Genomic DNA, 13,305 nt, shown 5'->3' on the forward strand with positions numbered 1-13,305 from the left:
TATCGCATCAGTTCCTAGTCACTGCCAGGAGGATGGTGGCCTGATTTGGCAGAGGGCCACTCTTTTCATGCAAGGTGGTTAGTTTTCTCCTCTCCTTTTCGTGATGTCGCTAGCCAGTGAGGAAGACACCCATCAATCAGGATCCAGGACAATGTCTGGATTCAGCCAATCTTCTTCAGGCTGGTTTGTCTGTACTGCCTCCATTTGGGCATCTTCCAAATTAAAACTGTGCTAAATAAACATATGGAAAAATTACAGAGCAGAAAACCCAGGGAGGAAGGTGATGGTCTCCACCATGATTGCAAGTGCGTCCTGCAGAGCAGCAGAACTGAAACTGGCAAGATGCTGGCAAGCACTTTAAGGGGAAGAAAATGAAAACTGACAAACAAGCAACCATGACTCATGATCAGAGGGCAAAGGATGGATAAAGGCCGCCAAACATTCCCGAAACATGTATCTGATTAACCCACAACAGGTTAGCTCCATGATAAGAGAACCCATGGAATGAGTGCCACAGGTGGCACATGGAGCCATATTTGCTGGCATGCCGGCCATCAGTTCTAGTGTGCATGCGCACACCAGCCAACTGATTTTTCGCCCTTCTGGAGGGACAGGGGAGGTCATTTTTGCCCTCCCCAAGTTTCAGGAAAGCTTTCAGAGGCTGGGGAGGGTGAAAAATGGCCCCAATGAGCCAACCAGAAGTAGCATGCATGCGTGCAATTTTGGCACACCGTAGGAAAAAGGTTCGCCATCACTAGGCTAGCTGATCTCACCTGCCAGATGGAAGATGTTGGAATAAAAGGGTAAAATGCTACTTTTACATGTTCTTCTCATGGGCTGGAGATGACATAAAGGCTACCTCATGGAGAAAGTGAACATTATTCTCAGAGTATGATTGTGCCATCTTCAAGGGCAAATGGGGACAGAGCCTGCATCTAATTTACTGCCTCGTTCCAATGTTAGACACATTATAAAAATGTTTTAGGTACCTGTTCCCCCGAAAATAAGACTTCCCCGGATAATAAGCCCAAGCGAGCTTTTGAGTGCATGTGCTAAAATAAGCCCCCCCCCCAAAAAAAAACATATTGCAACACAGCAGCAGCCATGAAGTGATCATGCTTGCCACCATCTGCATCTCAAAAATAATAAGACCTCCCGGAAAATAAGGCCAAGTGCTTATTTCGGGGGTCAAAAGAAAATAAGACCCTGTCTTATTTTCAGGGAAATACAGTACTGACATGCAATCAGTCAATACTTTCAATAGGAAAAAAATGACATCAGAGAAGAAATACAGTGATAAATGCTCTAAAGCTTCACATTTAACAGAACCAATTTTATTCAGTTTTCCCTCCCTAGTCTTAATTCTGTTCTGTTCCAGATTGGCCTAATTCCATTAAAAGACAATTCTTCCGCACTATTCAATTATCAAATCTTTATAGCATTATATTATCTGGTGGAAACTACCATTCTATAACACTTTTGCTGCATTTGAACTGGATTTAGCTCTGTATTAAAAATACAGAAAGCGGAATTCAAAAGAAAATAATGGTTGCATTTGCTTAAGAATGGTCCATTGGCAATTTTCAAATAACAGCTATGACAGCGATCACCTATTAGCCACCCAAAAGCCATTCTTACATTTACCTAACATCTTTTACCTAACATCTCAATTAAGGGAACTCTTAATTATGGAGTTATTATTTTATGAAAATAAAAAAGGACCTAATTTTATAACAGATACAAATTTTGAAATCTCCAGTAGAGTAATATATTTATGAAGCACTCAAGACTGCCCAAATTGCAATCTTAATCAAAGAGCAAGTGGACAATTTTGATTTGACTCTGAAGTCACGCAGGTTGTCTGTCTGCATAATGGAAATCATAAAATAGTTAAGATGACTACAGATACTCAAATTTGATTCCACCACAACATGGCGATGGCTTCAAATTGTCAAGACTATTGAGATGAAGAAGCAAACAACAGTTGGGATTGACAAGAGCTGTAATGAAACAGGTTTGGAGGGGACTAAGTTAGGAAAGTTTTTCTCCACCTTTCAGAAGATAAGATACCAGAGGCATCATGTTACTACTCAATTACACCTTAATATCTTTGCATTATCTTTCTGTTCTATTTCAGTTAGATCTCATTATTTATTCTCATAATATGGAACTCTTGTTATAAAAATTGCAGTTATATTTAATTAGGATGAGAAAAAGTAATGAATTCCAGATTGTGTTCCTATGCATTAAAGTAAGACATAGCATAATTACTATCATGTTGAACCAATTCTAATACTGCTGAATAATAGGAAGAAAAACTGATTCAGAGTAAATGGACATAATTTGCTGTATTGTTTAAATAGTTGATTATATGCAGATATATGTAATATGATAGTGACTTCTTCATTGATATCATTTGCTGACATGGGTAGCATTTGGAAAAGTTAGCACTTTTGAGCAAGCGTGTTTTTTTTAAAGTATATTTAGATAATATGACTTTGCACAAAAATAATTCTAAACTGAAGCTCAGTAGTCAACTTCCTTAAGCTTATTTCATGAATATTACGCATCACTGTTAAAAATTATACATTTAAAATATTACAGATTTTTTTAAAAAAACAAACCTTAAAGGCACTTGCTATTTGAATTTTTTAAAAAATGCCTGCAATATGCAATACAGTTTTAGAAATGACAAAGGCTTTAAATACATCAAGAGGATTGTTTTAAACAAGCATGCGCTCCTTTGATTACTTGTTTTGAAGGAACCCTTACGGAGATTGTGAGATTTCTCCAGAGAAAACAGCCAAGATCCTGCAGCCTTTTTGAAGTATTTCTCTGAGGAAAGTAGATCTTATGGCCAATTCATGTAAAGAGATGGGTTGCTATCGGTTCTCACCGATTTGGGGGAACCGGTTGTGGAAACTGTGACTGGGTAGGGATGGCAGGCTTGCCACGCCCCCGAACCGGTTCCCTGGTTCCCCATGCCATCGCCTGCATGTTTTTTTGTCATTTTTTTAAAATGTTCTGCGCATGTGCAGAACAATTTAATACAATAGCAGAGTTGGAAGGGACCTTAAAGGTCTTATAGGCAACTGTGCACACACACACACACACACACACAGCAAACCGGCAATAACGCCGGCAACAACCTTCCACTGGTATACAGTATATTCTATATGCACAATGAATCATAAGACACAAACTTCTTCTGGCTCTCACCCTGCAAATACTGGTAGTCCTCAACTTACAACCACAAGTGAGCCCAAAATTTCTGTTGTTAAGTGAGACACTTAAGTGAGTTTTGCCCCATTTTACATCTCTCTTGCCACAGTTGTTAAGTGAATCACTGCAGGTTTTAAATTAGTAAAACGGTTGTTAAGTGAATCTGGCTTCCCCATTGACTTTGCTTGTCAGAAGGTCCCAGAAGGTGATCACATGACCCTGGGGCACTGCAGATGTCATAAATATGAGTCAGTTGCCAAGTATCTAAATGTTGATCCCTTGACCGTGGAGATGCTGCAACGGTCATAAGTGAGAAAAACAGCCACTATTTTCGGTGCCATGGTAACTTTGGTCACTAAATGAATTGTTGTAAATCAAGGACTACCTGTATAGAAAACATATCCCAGCATAAATGCCCAAAGTTTACAATCTCTGATCAGTAATATATAATATTGTAAGCATGAAAGAAATTGCAATTACGGATATGCGTAGATATACGTGTGCCCTTTCATCTTATTACTCTGGATAGGAATAGTGCATACGACATCCTTTCAGCAGATGTTACGTCTTGTGCAATTACAGAAATAGCACCCTCCACATATAGGTGATAAACCACCCCTTGTAGTATGCCCTTGCAGCAAAAGTAGACCTTCACCAGATTATAAGGTTAGGCTGTATCAGTTCTGCTCTTGAGTGTAAGACAAGACTTCAGTTCTACAATAGATCTCTACAGGAAGTCACCAGTTGTACTGACAACTTAAAATAGTTTGTTTATAAGCAACATCAGCACTTTGGTTTATAGAGTAGATTTAAGACTCTGAAAAGAACATTTCTCCTCTTCGTGTCCTGGAAAATGGACTTCTTGTAAGACTCTTTTAGCTTGGGATGTTTCACTTCAACCCTTGACTTGTTTATACTTTTAAGGAAAGAATGAAGATGAGAGACAAATCAAGAGTGTGAGATGCAGTTGGCAGGGTCTGCATTTCGGTCTGCATTTCCCATCTTAGCATAAGGATTTGCCTTAACAATAATGTAGCTTTCCATTAAGTAGAAGTTTATTGTTTAATAGCGTCAAGGCCTGGGATTCCCAGCTTCATACAAAAACACTAGGAAATACTGCATAACCTAGGCTTTAGGCTATTAATTGTAGTTCTAACATAATTGCATTTCAGAGTCTCTAGCAAACATCATTTCTCAAAGTTCATGGCAGTTAAGCCACTATAAAACTGAGAACTGCTTGTAATATAGACAAGTCTTCTGAAAGGAGGAAAAACCTCTTCAAGACTGTTGCTGAAAGATTAAGAAAGAGTTTCTGTTGGTGGAGGTTGTTTCTGTTTTACAACGATGAGATCATCTCTGAACGGAGCGATGTAACCCTAAAGCAGTGTTTTTCAACCTTGGCAACTTGAAGATGTCCGGACTTCAACTCCCAGAATTCCCCAGCCAGCGAATGCTGGCTGGGGAATTCTGGGAGTTGAAGTCCGGACATCTTCAAGTTGCCAAGGTTGAAAAACACTGCCCTAAAGAACCCCAAAGAAGGCTTGAATAATTCAGTGGTTCCGATTCCAACATAAACATGTGCAGAATTGAGCCATGCCAAACAAACATAAATACATAATCAACAAAGTTGGAATGTATCAGTGTGTATTTTTTTTAAGACAATTGATGGAACTGACAATCAAGTGGTACCAATAAGGGGAGGTCAGATAAATTAGAAAATAAATCAGCAAACGTGCCTTGAGTGCCAATTGAAGGGGAACAACGATGGAAGGGCCTTCTGTCCTCCTGCTCTGGTGGTGAGTATACTGAATATCACCCTAGGACAGAGGTCTTCAAACTTGGCAACTTTTAAGACTTGTGGACTGGATAGCTGGCTGGAGAATTCTGGGAGTTGAAGTCCACAAGTCTTAAAAGTTGCCAAGTTTGGGGACTCCTGCCCTAGGAAAAGAACATGGGTGTTGACAGGTCCGATCCTGGAGGCCTCCGCCTTTTAAGAAAAAGAGCACATGAGATTGCAACACGTATAATGTGGAAGCTGTTTTTTTTTAACTAAGTAACTAGTTTTATGAAGATTTCATTTTTTGTCTTAGACCAGATGCTTAGTTTGGTTAATCTACCAAGAAAGACAAATCTAGACACTCGGCAAACACTGAGTGTACTGTTTTCAAGTCAGATTCCTTGTGAAGGTGCTTGTTGAATAGTGGGAGCAGAAACCTTGTTATTGGCTTCACGGGATACAACAAAGCAGGTAGAATCAAGTCCACTCCACACTTAGTTTAGCTATACTTAACATTCATTTGTTCAGTAACCATTTGAAGTTACAACGGATCTGAACAATTTGTGACCTTTTCTCAAAAAGTTTCAACTGTTGTAGTTCCCTCAAGTGAACAAAATTTGGGACCTCATTTTTTATGCGCTCTACATGGGGCAGCCTTTGAAGAGTATTCGGAGACTTCAACTCGTCCAGAATGCAGCCGCGCAAGCGATTGTGGGTGCATCTCGGTACACCCACGTTACACCTATCCTCCACGAGCTGCACTGGTTACCGATCGGCCTCCGGATACGCTTCAAAGTGCTAGTCGTAACTTATAAAGCCCTTCATGGTATTGGACCTGGGTACTTGAGAGACTGCCTGCTGCCAATTACCTCCCAAAGACCCGTCAGATCTCACAGGGTGGGCCTCCTCTGGGTTCTGTCCATCAGCCAATGCCATCTGGCTACTACCCGGGGGAGGGCCTTCTCTGTAGCAGCTCCGGCCCTTTGGAATGAACTCCCCGCGGAGATCCGGACCCTCACCTCTCTCCAGGCCTTCCGGAAAGCCGTCAAAACCTGGCTGTGCCGGCAGGCCTGGGGTTGATGAGTTCCCCTCCCCTCTCGACTGGTATGGCTGTGTGATTTTCGTGTATTTTAATTATGTGTACTGTTGTTTATGTTCCCTTTCCCATTTGAGTTGTTCGCCGCCCTGAGTCCCTCCTGGAGAAGGGCGCCATACAAATAAACCAAATACTAATACTAATACTAATTTATAACCTCATCTGCTGCCACCAGCTTTTCTATCACGCAGCCCTGCCTGCTGCACCATGCCCCACTTCTACATTGGCTGAGAACTTCTTTTGTGCCAGTTCAGCTGGGGCTTCTTCACATGCCACAATCTCCATTCATCTCCTGCCCACGGCCTCTATTTGTATAACAGCCAGGGCCTAAATCTGTGCCTCACACTGGACCTCCATTCCTACCCACCCAGGATATCTATTTGTGCCCTGCCCAAAGCCTCTAGCTGGGTTTTTTTTCATGCGTCAGGCTTTTTTTTAACAACTTTTGGCTATGATGGAAAAGGAGATCAAGGTATATAAATCTGAGTCTATTCTTCTTTCCCATTACAATACACTAAAGACTCACTATGATGCTTGACTGCACACAAGCAATTAGTTGTGAACACCTTGCATACCTCGAATACTAATCCACCCAGCATTTGATGACAGATGTTCAAGTGCAAATTACATCTGTAATGACTACATTCAGGGAAGACTTCTTCCACACGTAGACATCTTTCTGGAATATTCTCTACAGTATAGAGCTCTGTTTACATTTTCTTTGTAACATACTGGAAATAAATCCTTCTGAACTGAATTATTTCTTGCAACCAAGCATGAGGTTGTTGTTTTTTTAAAACTAGAAATTCATTATTTCTTGACTGTTTACTATCATAATTGATTTGCATGCTACATTTTCATGGAAAACCAAGTCCAAAATATTTCAAAACCACACATTTGTCACTTCATAGGAATCCAAGATGCTGTACTTTCTTAACAGTGTGAGAATCAGAGGAAATAATTAATAGAATTTTTAACCCTCCCACTCATTAAATTCCTATAATTCTTTGTGGGAAACCAGGACGAAGGAGAAATCCCTTATTATTAAAACAGCATAAATTTGATCCTTCCCTCTCTTTGTAGATAATTATGAAGGTATTCATGAAAGAAAGATTCATGATAGCAACTACTTCGTGCAAAATTGTATCTGGTTGCAATTTGCAAAGACTTACTAATGTAGATTTAGGAATCAGAGGTAACATACAAAAGGAGAGATGAAAAAAAGAGATTCATAGTGTCAGAACATAATCTCCAGACTCATGTTCTGATTATAACTAAGAATACTAAAGATGGAGTCAAGAGACTCAAAAGAAATTTAAATAAAACTGAATCCTAGCTAAAGTGCGATTTTAATTCAGTCTTCTAAAGAACAAGTTGTATTGCCAGCAATAGCAGCATAAGTTTGAGGAGCACAGAACAGTCACCAGCAAAGACGTCTCTTTTATCAATGATTGGTTGCTGTTTTGATATAAAGAAGTCCTAAGGACAGGGCAATCTGACTTGCAAAAGCCATTACCCGCAACTAGGAAATAAAACAAGATAAAGAACACTTTTTTTTTCAGTTTTAAAGCATTTAGATGATTTTTGAAAAGCAGAATAGAAAGAATCCCAGTTGCTACAGCAACCATATATTATTCTACTTAAATATGTTACCTAAATTATTTATTTTTAAAGATGATTATCTTCGTTTGAGCTAGGGCATTTTTTTAAGGCAGATGTCAGCAATTTCATCTCAACAAAACAGAGTAAAAAGTAGAGACATACAATATAAGGCTGAAATTTAAAAAAGAAATGTAAACATGGAAGTGGGTGGGGTAGAAGAAGAAAGCTTATATAAATATAAATGTTTACATGTAATACATATATTCCAAAATGATCCATATATAAAATGTCAAAATACATCAAAATAAGATAAAGACTTGAAGGCATATTAGTTATGTACAAGGCATTTGGCAGAAAGTTTGCACGGAGTGCTGAGAATATTATTCAGCCTTCATCTGTTCTCTAACATCCAAAGGCAGAGTTTCGAATAAGATGTCTTCAACCACAAGTCCACCCTTTTTAAGAGCTCTGCAGTCACCAAGTTCATGGGGAAGAAACTCCAGGTGATTTCCTTTAATGTCCAAGTAGGATAGCAACACTAGATTTCCAATTTTAGGTGAAAGAATAGACAAGTTGTTTTTCCCAATCTTCAGGGTCTTGATTTTTTTGCAAAAGTATAACTCATCAGGCACACTCTCTATTTTGTTGCAAGAAATGGAGAAATACTGTAAACTTTGTAGAACCCCAATTTCAGGGGGGATGAATCGTATGTCATTGTTAGATAAGTCTAAATATCTAATTTTGTTGCATAGGAAAAGGTGGGATGGGAGAACCTCTATCTTGTTGTGACTAAAAGAAAGCCGTTCTAGACTGGTGAGCTTCTTTATGTGCTCAGGGATGTAGGTTATACTGTTGTGCCATAACTTAAGGATTGTAAGTTTTCTAAGGTGTTGAAAGCTAACAATTTCCTCTATAGATTTCAGATTGTTTTCCTTAAGATCCAGCTCCTGGAGAGCGTTAAGGCTGAAAACAGCATGAGGAATGCGTTCCATATCACAGTGCAACAACTCTAATTCGGTCAAGTTGACCATTTTTTTCAGGTTGTTGAGCATTACTAGTTTAGTGCCATCATTATGAATGCACATTTTTTGAAGGTGACTTGAAACATCAACTACTGACTGTGGGACTTTGGACAGGTTGCTTTTAATGAGCAGAACTTTAAGGTTCTTCAGCTCTCGAAAAGACTCCAAAGTTATATTTTTAGAAATGTCGTGGCATAAAGAACCAATTAAGTTTAATTCTTCTAAATTTCTGAGCCCGTACATCCAAGGTGGAAGTTCTCTGAAGTCATCAAACTTGACATTCAAGACTTTCAGGTTTTCTTTTAGAAATGCCAAGGCTGCACTGTGGATCTTTGCAGAACATTGGTATAGGGAAAGCTCTTGGAGATTGTCAAGTTGCACAATGGTAGCCGGTATCATGACATTATTAATAATTTCAAGTTTCAAGGATTGAAGCTCTGTAATTTCGAAGACTGTATCAGGAAGTCCAGACAGCATAAACAGTTGCAATTCCAAACGGTTATTGGCATTCATTTGCAATCTTTGCCGGAGTTTGTCAGCAGTCCATTCATTGTTTAAATTCAGCTGCTTCAGTTTGTTTTCACTGACCTCTGAAAGAAATACAGCAAATCTCTTCGAGTAAAGAGGATCATACTGATCTATCATGTGGAGCATAAAAGCAAAGTCATTCTTGACATCTGGGATATCATCAATTCCAGTCTCTTGCCGGACGTACTCAAACGAATATTCTTTCAGAGAGCGGTAAAAGAGCCAGTACAACGTATAAAGGCACGTCAGTCCATAAATACTTACAAAACATAAGTAGCAGAACGAGAGTTTAGAAAAAAGATGTGCCATTGTATGATTGCAAGAAAAGTGCTTATATCCTGTCATGTCTTGAATATCAACATTGCAATCCACTGTAAACTGAACTTTTGAAACAAGTGCACTGTTATATGCAATAATAATGAGAAACTTGATCACTTTCAGCACTGTTTGGCGAACATACATAGCATATAGTATGTCACCTTCCTCAACATGGAGACGGAATTTCTTCACCTTCTCAAATAACGCTTTAGCTTGTTCTCCTTCTTTTTTATCCAAAGCCCCCGGAGTTCCTTTATCCACAATGTATTTTTCAGATACGGATTTTAAGGACTGCGTCCTGACCAAATTGCCTTCTGTGGTAGGCTGGACCGTGTTTGACCGGTTGATGTTGTTCTTCCTGTTGTCTTTCTCCTCGGAGTCTTCTCCAGAAACCTCTGACAAAGCCCTTGTGGTCCAAGGAGAGTCAAAACATTTCCCCAGAATGGAAATGAAATGTTCAATTTTTGAGCTGGACCCTGGGAACTTGAACCAAAAGTTGCTACATAGCATGAAGATCAATGTGTGTATAAGGACAAGGTATGGAAAGTACTTTGCATACCAATGCAAGGCACGCTCGTAGCACATTTGATTTATAAAGCTGTACTGCTGGAGGTCTAAGTCAGTCTTTAAGCCCTTCATTTCAACAGTGGCAGGAGGTGTGGATGGCTTGGGTGGAAGGAACTGAGCTGCACTGGAATCCATATCTGACATATTAAGGTGAGATATATTCGGAGAAGGCTGGACTCTCTTGGGAAGGCATATGATCTTATCCTGCATCGCCTGAAATGCACACAAACAAAAATTGCATTTTGAAAACAACATTTTGAGGCAAGTTTCTCTTTTAGCGAAGGAAGAAAAGGTTAGGCACCTACAGACTTTGAAACATTTCTACCTATAAAATTTCTAGATTTGGAATATGAACCATGCCACCTCCCTAATCACCAGATGTTCTGCAGACCTCAGTTGTGTGTAAAAATGATAACTAACTATAGTGCTATTATATTCTTCTGGCCACCAACATTTCAACCCGACCATCTGTTTCAAAGGCTATTTATCCTTTTCACTTGGTGTTGATTGTTGGACTAAATAACTGTACGAACAAAGAAAATCACAGTATTATAGTTTTTATTGCATGTATATATTTGTTAGCCTGTTCCATTCGTGGCAGGTAATAGATGTTTTCCCTCTCTTGCAATATATATATATATATATATATATATATATATATATATATATATATGTATGTATGTATGTATGTATGTATGTATGTATGTATGTATGCATGCATGCATGCATGCATGCATGCATGCATGCATGCATGCATACATACATACATACATACATACATACATACATATATATATATATATATATATATATATATATATATATATATATATATATTCTGAGGTTTTCGCGGGTGTTAGTATGTAGGTCTCTAGTTGTTCGGGTTTTCTCCCGCGTTGAATTGGAGATGTCTTGGCGACGTTTCGACGAAGTCACATTCGTCATCTTCAGACTGCTTCCGACTACTTCAGGCTTGGTGTTTCCAGGAGTCCACTACTCCTGGAAACACCAAGCCTGAAGTAGTCGGAAGCAGCCTGAAGATGACGAATGTGACTTCGTCGAAACGTCGCCAAGACATCTCCAATTCTACGCGGGAGAAAACCTGAACAACTAGAGACATATTGTGGTTCAAATATTGAAACATACAGAAATATAGATGCACCTTTTAGTAAATTTGGCAGATAATCATAGCCTGGGGTTTTAGATTGGAAGCCTGGATGGTTTGAAAGGCATAAGATTTCAAGCCATGGGCAAAAAGTTAATACTTTTTCTCTAAACCAGGTTTTTCTGCCATGAATGATATTTTGGAGCATATTTCCAACTGTATTTCCTAAAACTAGAATCAGTTTGGGAGGGCTGACTAATAGCATAGATCAGGGCTTTTCAAATATTTTATATTCCACTATATTCATGCAGAATAAAAATCCCAAACCATGAGCCTCTGTACTTGGGTGGCATGAGTCTCTCAAAGGTCCCCTTTATAAAGTTTAGAATTTCAAAAGGCAAGCCGTGTTTACTTCCAACGGAAAAATTGGCCACAGATGATTAAATCTTTACAATGAACAGCAGCTTTTCTCCTTTCTCTTATGTAGCTGTATCACTTCCCATCTGGGCATTCCGGCAGCCTGGGAGAAAAAAACGGCATGCAAACTATGTCCTGTAGTTGCTTAGCAACAAGGAGGCAAATCACAGGGCCTTCTCTTTACCATCAAAATGGCCAGATAGGTGTTTCCAGACTTTTGTTATGGGCATCTCTTTAACCACCAACAGGGGCGTGAAAACCCTACATTTATTCAAAGGTGAGCATGAAGCTAACCCTGGCAGCAGAGGTGGGTTCCTACCAGTTCAGTAGAACCGGTTCGTCAAATCTACCGAACTGGTTAGAAGTAGTTCCACCAGAAAGCAGGCCACACCTACAGAAGAGGTTCCAAAAAATTTTGAAACCCACCACTGACACACACACACAAACACACACACACACACACAGACTCACACAGAGAGAGAAAGAGAAAGAAAGGAAGAAAGAAAAAAAGAAAAAAGAAAGAAAAAGTGAGAGAGAGATGAAAGAAAAAAGGAAAAAGTGACAGAGACAAAAGGAAGGAAAGAGAGAGAGAGAGAGAGAGAGAGAGAGAGAGAGAGAGAGAGAAAACACATGGCCAGCAAGCCACTCCCACCAGGTCACATGGCTGGCAAGCCACTCCCACAAAGGAGGCCACACCCACAGAGTAGGTTCGAAAATTTTTTGAAACCCACCACTGCCTGGCAGCTTAAGGCCACCTTAACTTCAACATCTGGAATGGACTGCCAGGCCAACCTATTAAAAGCAGCTGTAATTACACTTTGCTCTATTGCTCTATGCACTCTCAAGCCTCATAAGAGACAGGACAAATGAGGCAATCTTGGAGAGAGAAAGGACAAGGAGCTATTCTCCATCAACTTATAGGAAATATGCAAGTCAAAAGGTCCATATAGTGGCTTTAAATGTTACCAGTTCCAGTTTTAACAAAAGTTTTGTTTTAGGCCACTTGTACCCCTGCAACCCAAAACACTACTACATTTATCAAAAGAAGGATGATTGTGAATTTAAGTTGACTTCCCACCCCAAAAAGAAAGATGAAAAACCAATCTGCTTCTACTATTATATTCTCAATAAAAGATAGCTCTCATATTTTAAGGGGAAAATATTAGGGTGAGGGATGTTTTAGTTTTCTTTTTAGGTAAACAGAGAACAACAATGCCCAAACAAGTGTTTTCAAATTCTTTGTTGTGGACCACAATGCTCTGCAGAAAATAATTCTTTATATTAAACAATTAGTCCCATGCTTAGTAATAAGAATACTGCAAATGACGCATTGGTCTGAATTTCTGATATGATCTGAATAATCACAGTTTTGTGCCAGCAAAGCAGCTCTCTTTGCAGAAGAGGAAATGAGCAGCGGTATAAATTCAAACATTTTGCTTTTTTCCTTGCTATTTTCCGGTGTTTTATTCATTAGCACACTGTAGCTCAGTGGTCCCCAACCTTTCTAGCTCCACGGACTGGTGGCAGGGAAGGAAAGGGGATGGTCTTGCACAAGCATGCCGCTTGCACTAATACAACTTCAAACACACACTTGCCCACTGTTTGCATGGCCCGGTTCTTAATGGGCTCTGGCCTGGTTCCAAGTTATGAC

The 13,305-nt window shown here is 39.5% G+C and overlaps 1 protein-coding gene across 1 annotated transcript in view; it reads right to left on the bottom strand.

Annotated features, from left to right (window-relative positions):
* Positions 1–7,427: 7,427 nt before the first annotated feature.
* Positions 7,428–13,305, bottom strand: part of LRRC8C (leucine rich repeat containing 8 VRAC subunit C) — a 35,068-nt gene continuing 29,190 nt past the window's right edge. The window contains exon 3 of the mRNA XM_014062842.2: positions 7,428–10,345. Within this exon, the coding sequence (XP_013918317.2) occupies positions 8,078–10,345 (2,268 nt within the window). The 3' untranslated portion in view covers positions 7,428–8,077. The remainder of the gene's footprint in view (positions 10,346–13,305) is intronic.

The sequence above is a fragment of the Thamnophis sirtalis genome, unplaced genomic scaffold, assembly GCF_051295495.1.
Source record: "Thamnophis sirtalis isolate CommonGarterSnake01/CBP01778 unplaced genomic scaffold, rThaSir2_p1.2 scaffold_7, whole genome shotgun sequence".
Lineage (NCBI taxonomy): Eukaryota > Metazoa > Chordata > Lepidosauria > Squamata > Natricidae > Thamnophis > Thamnophis sirtalis.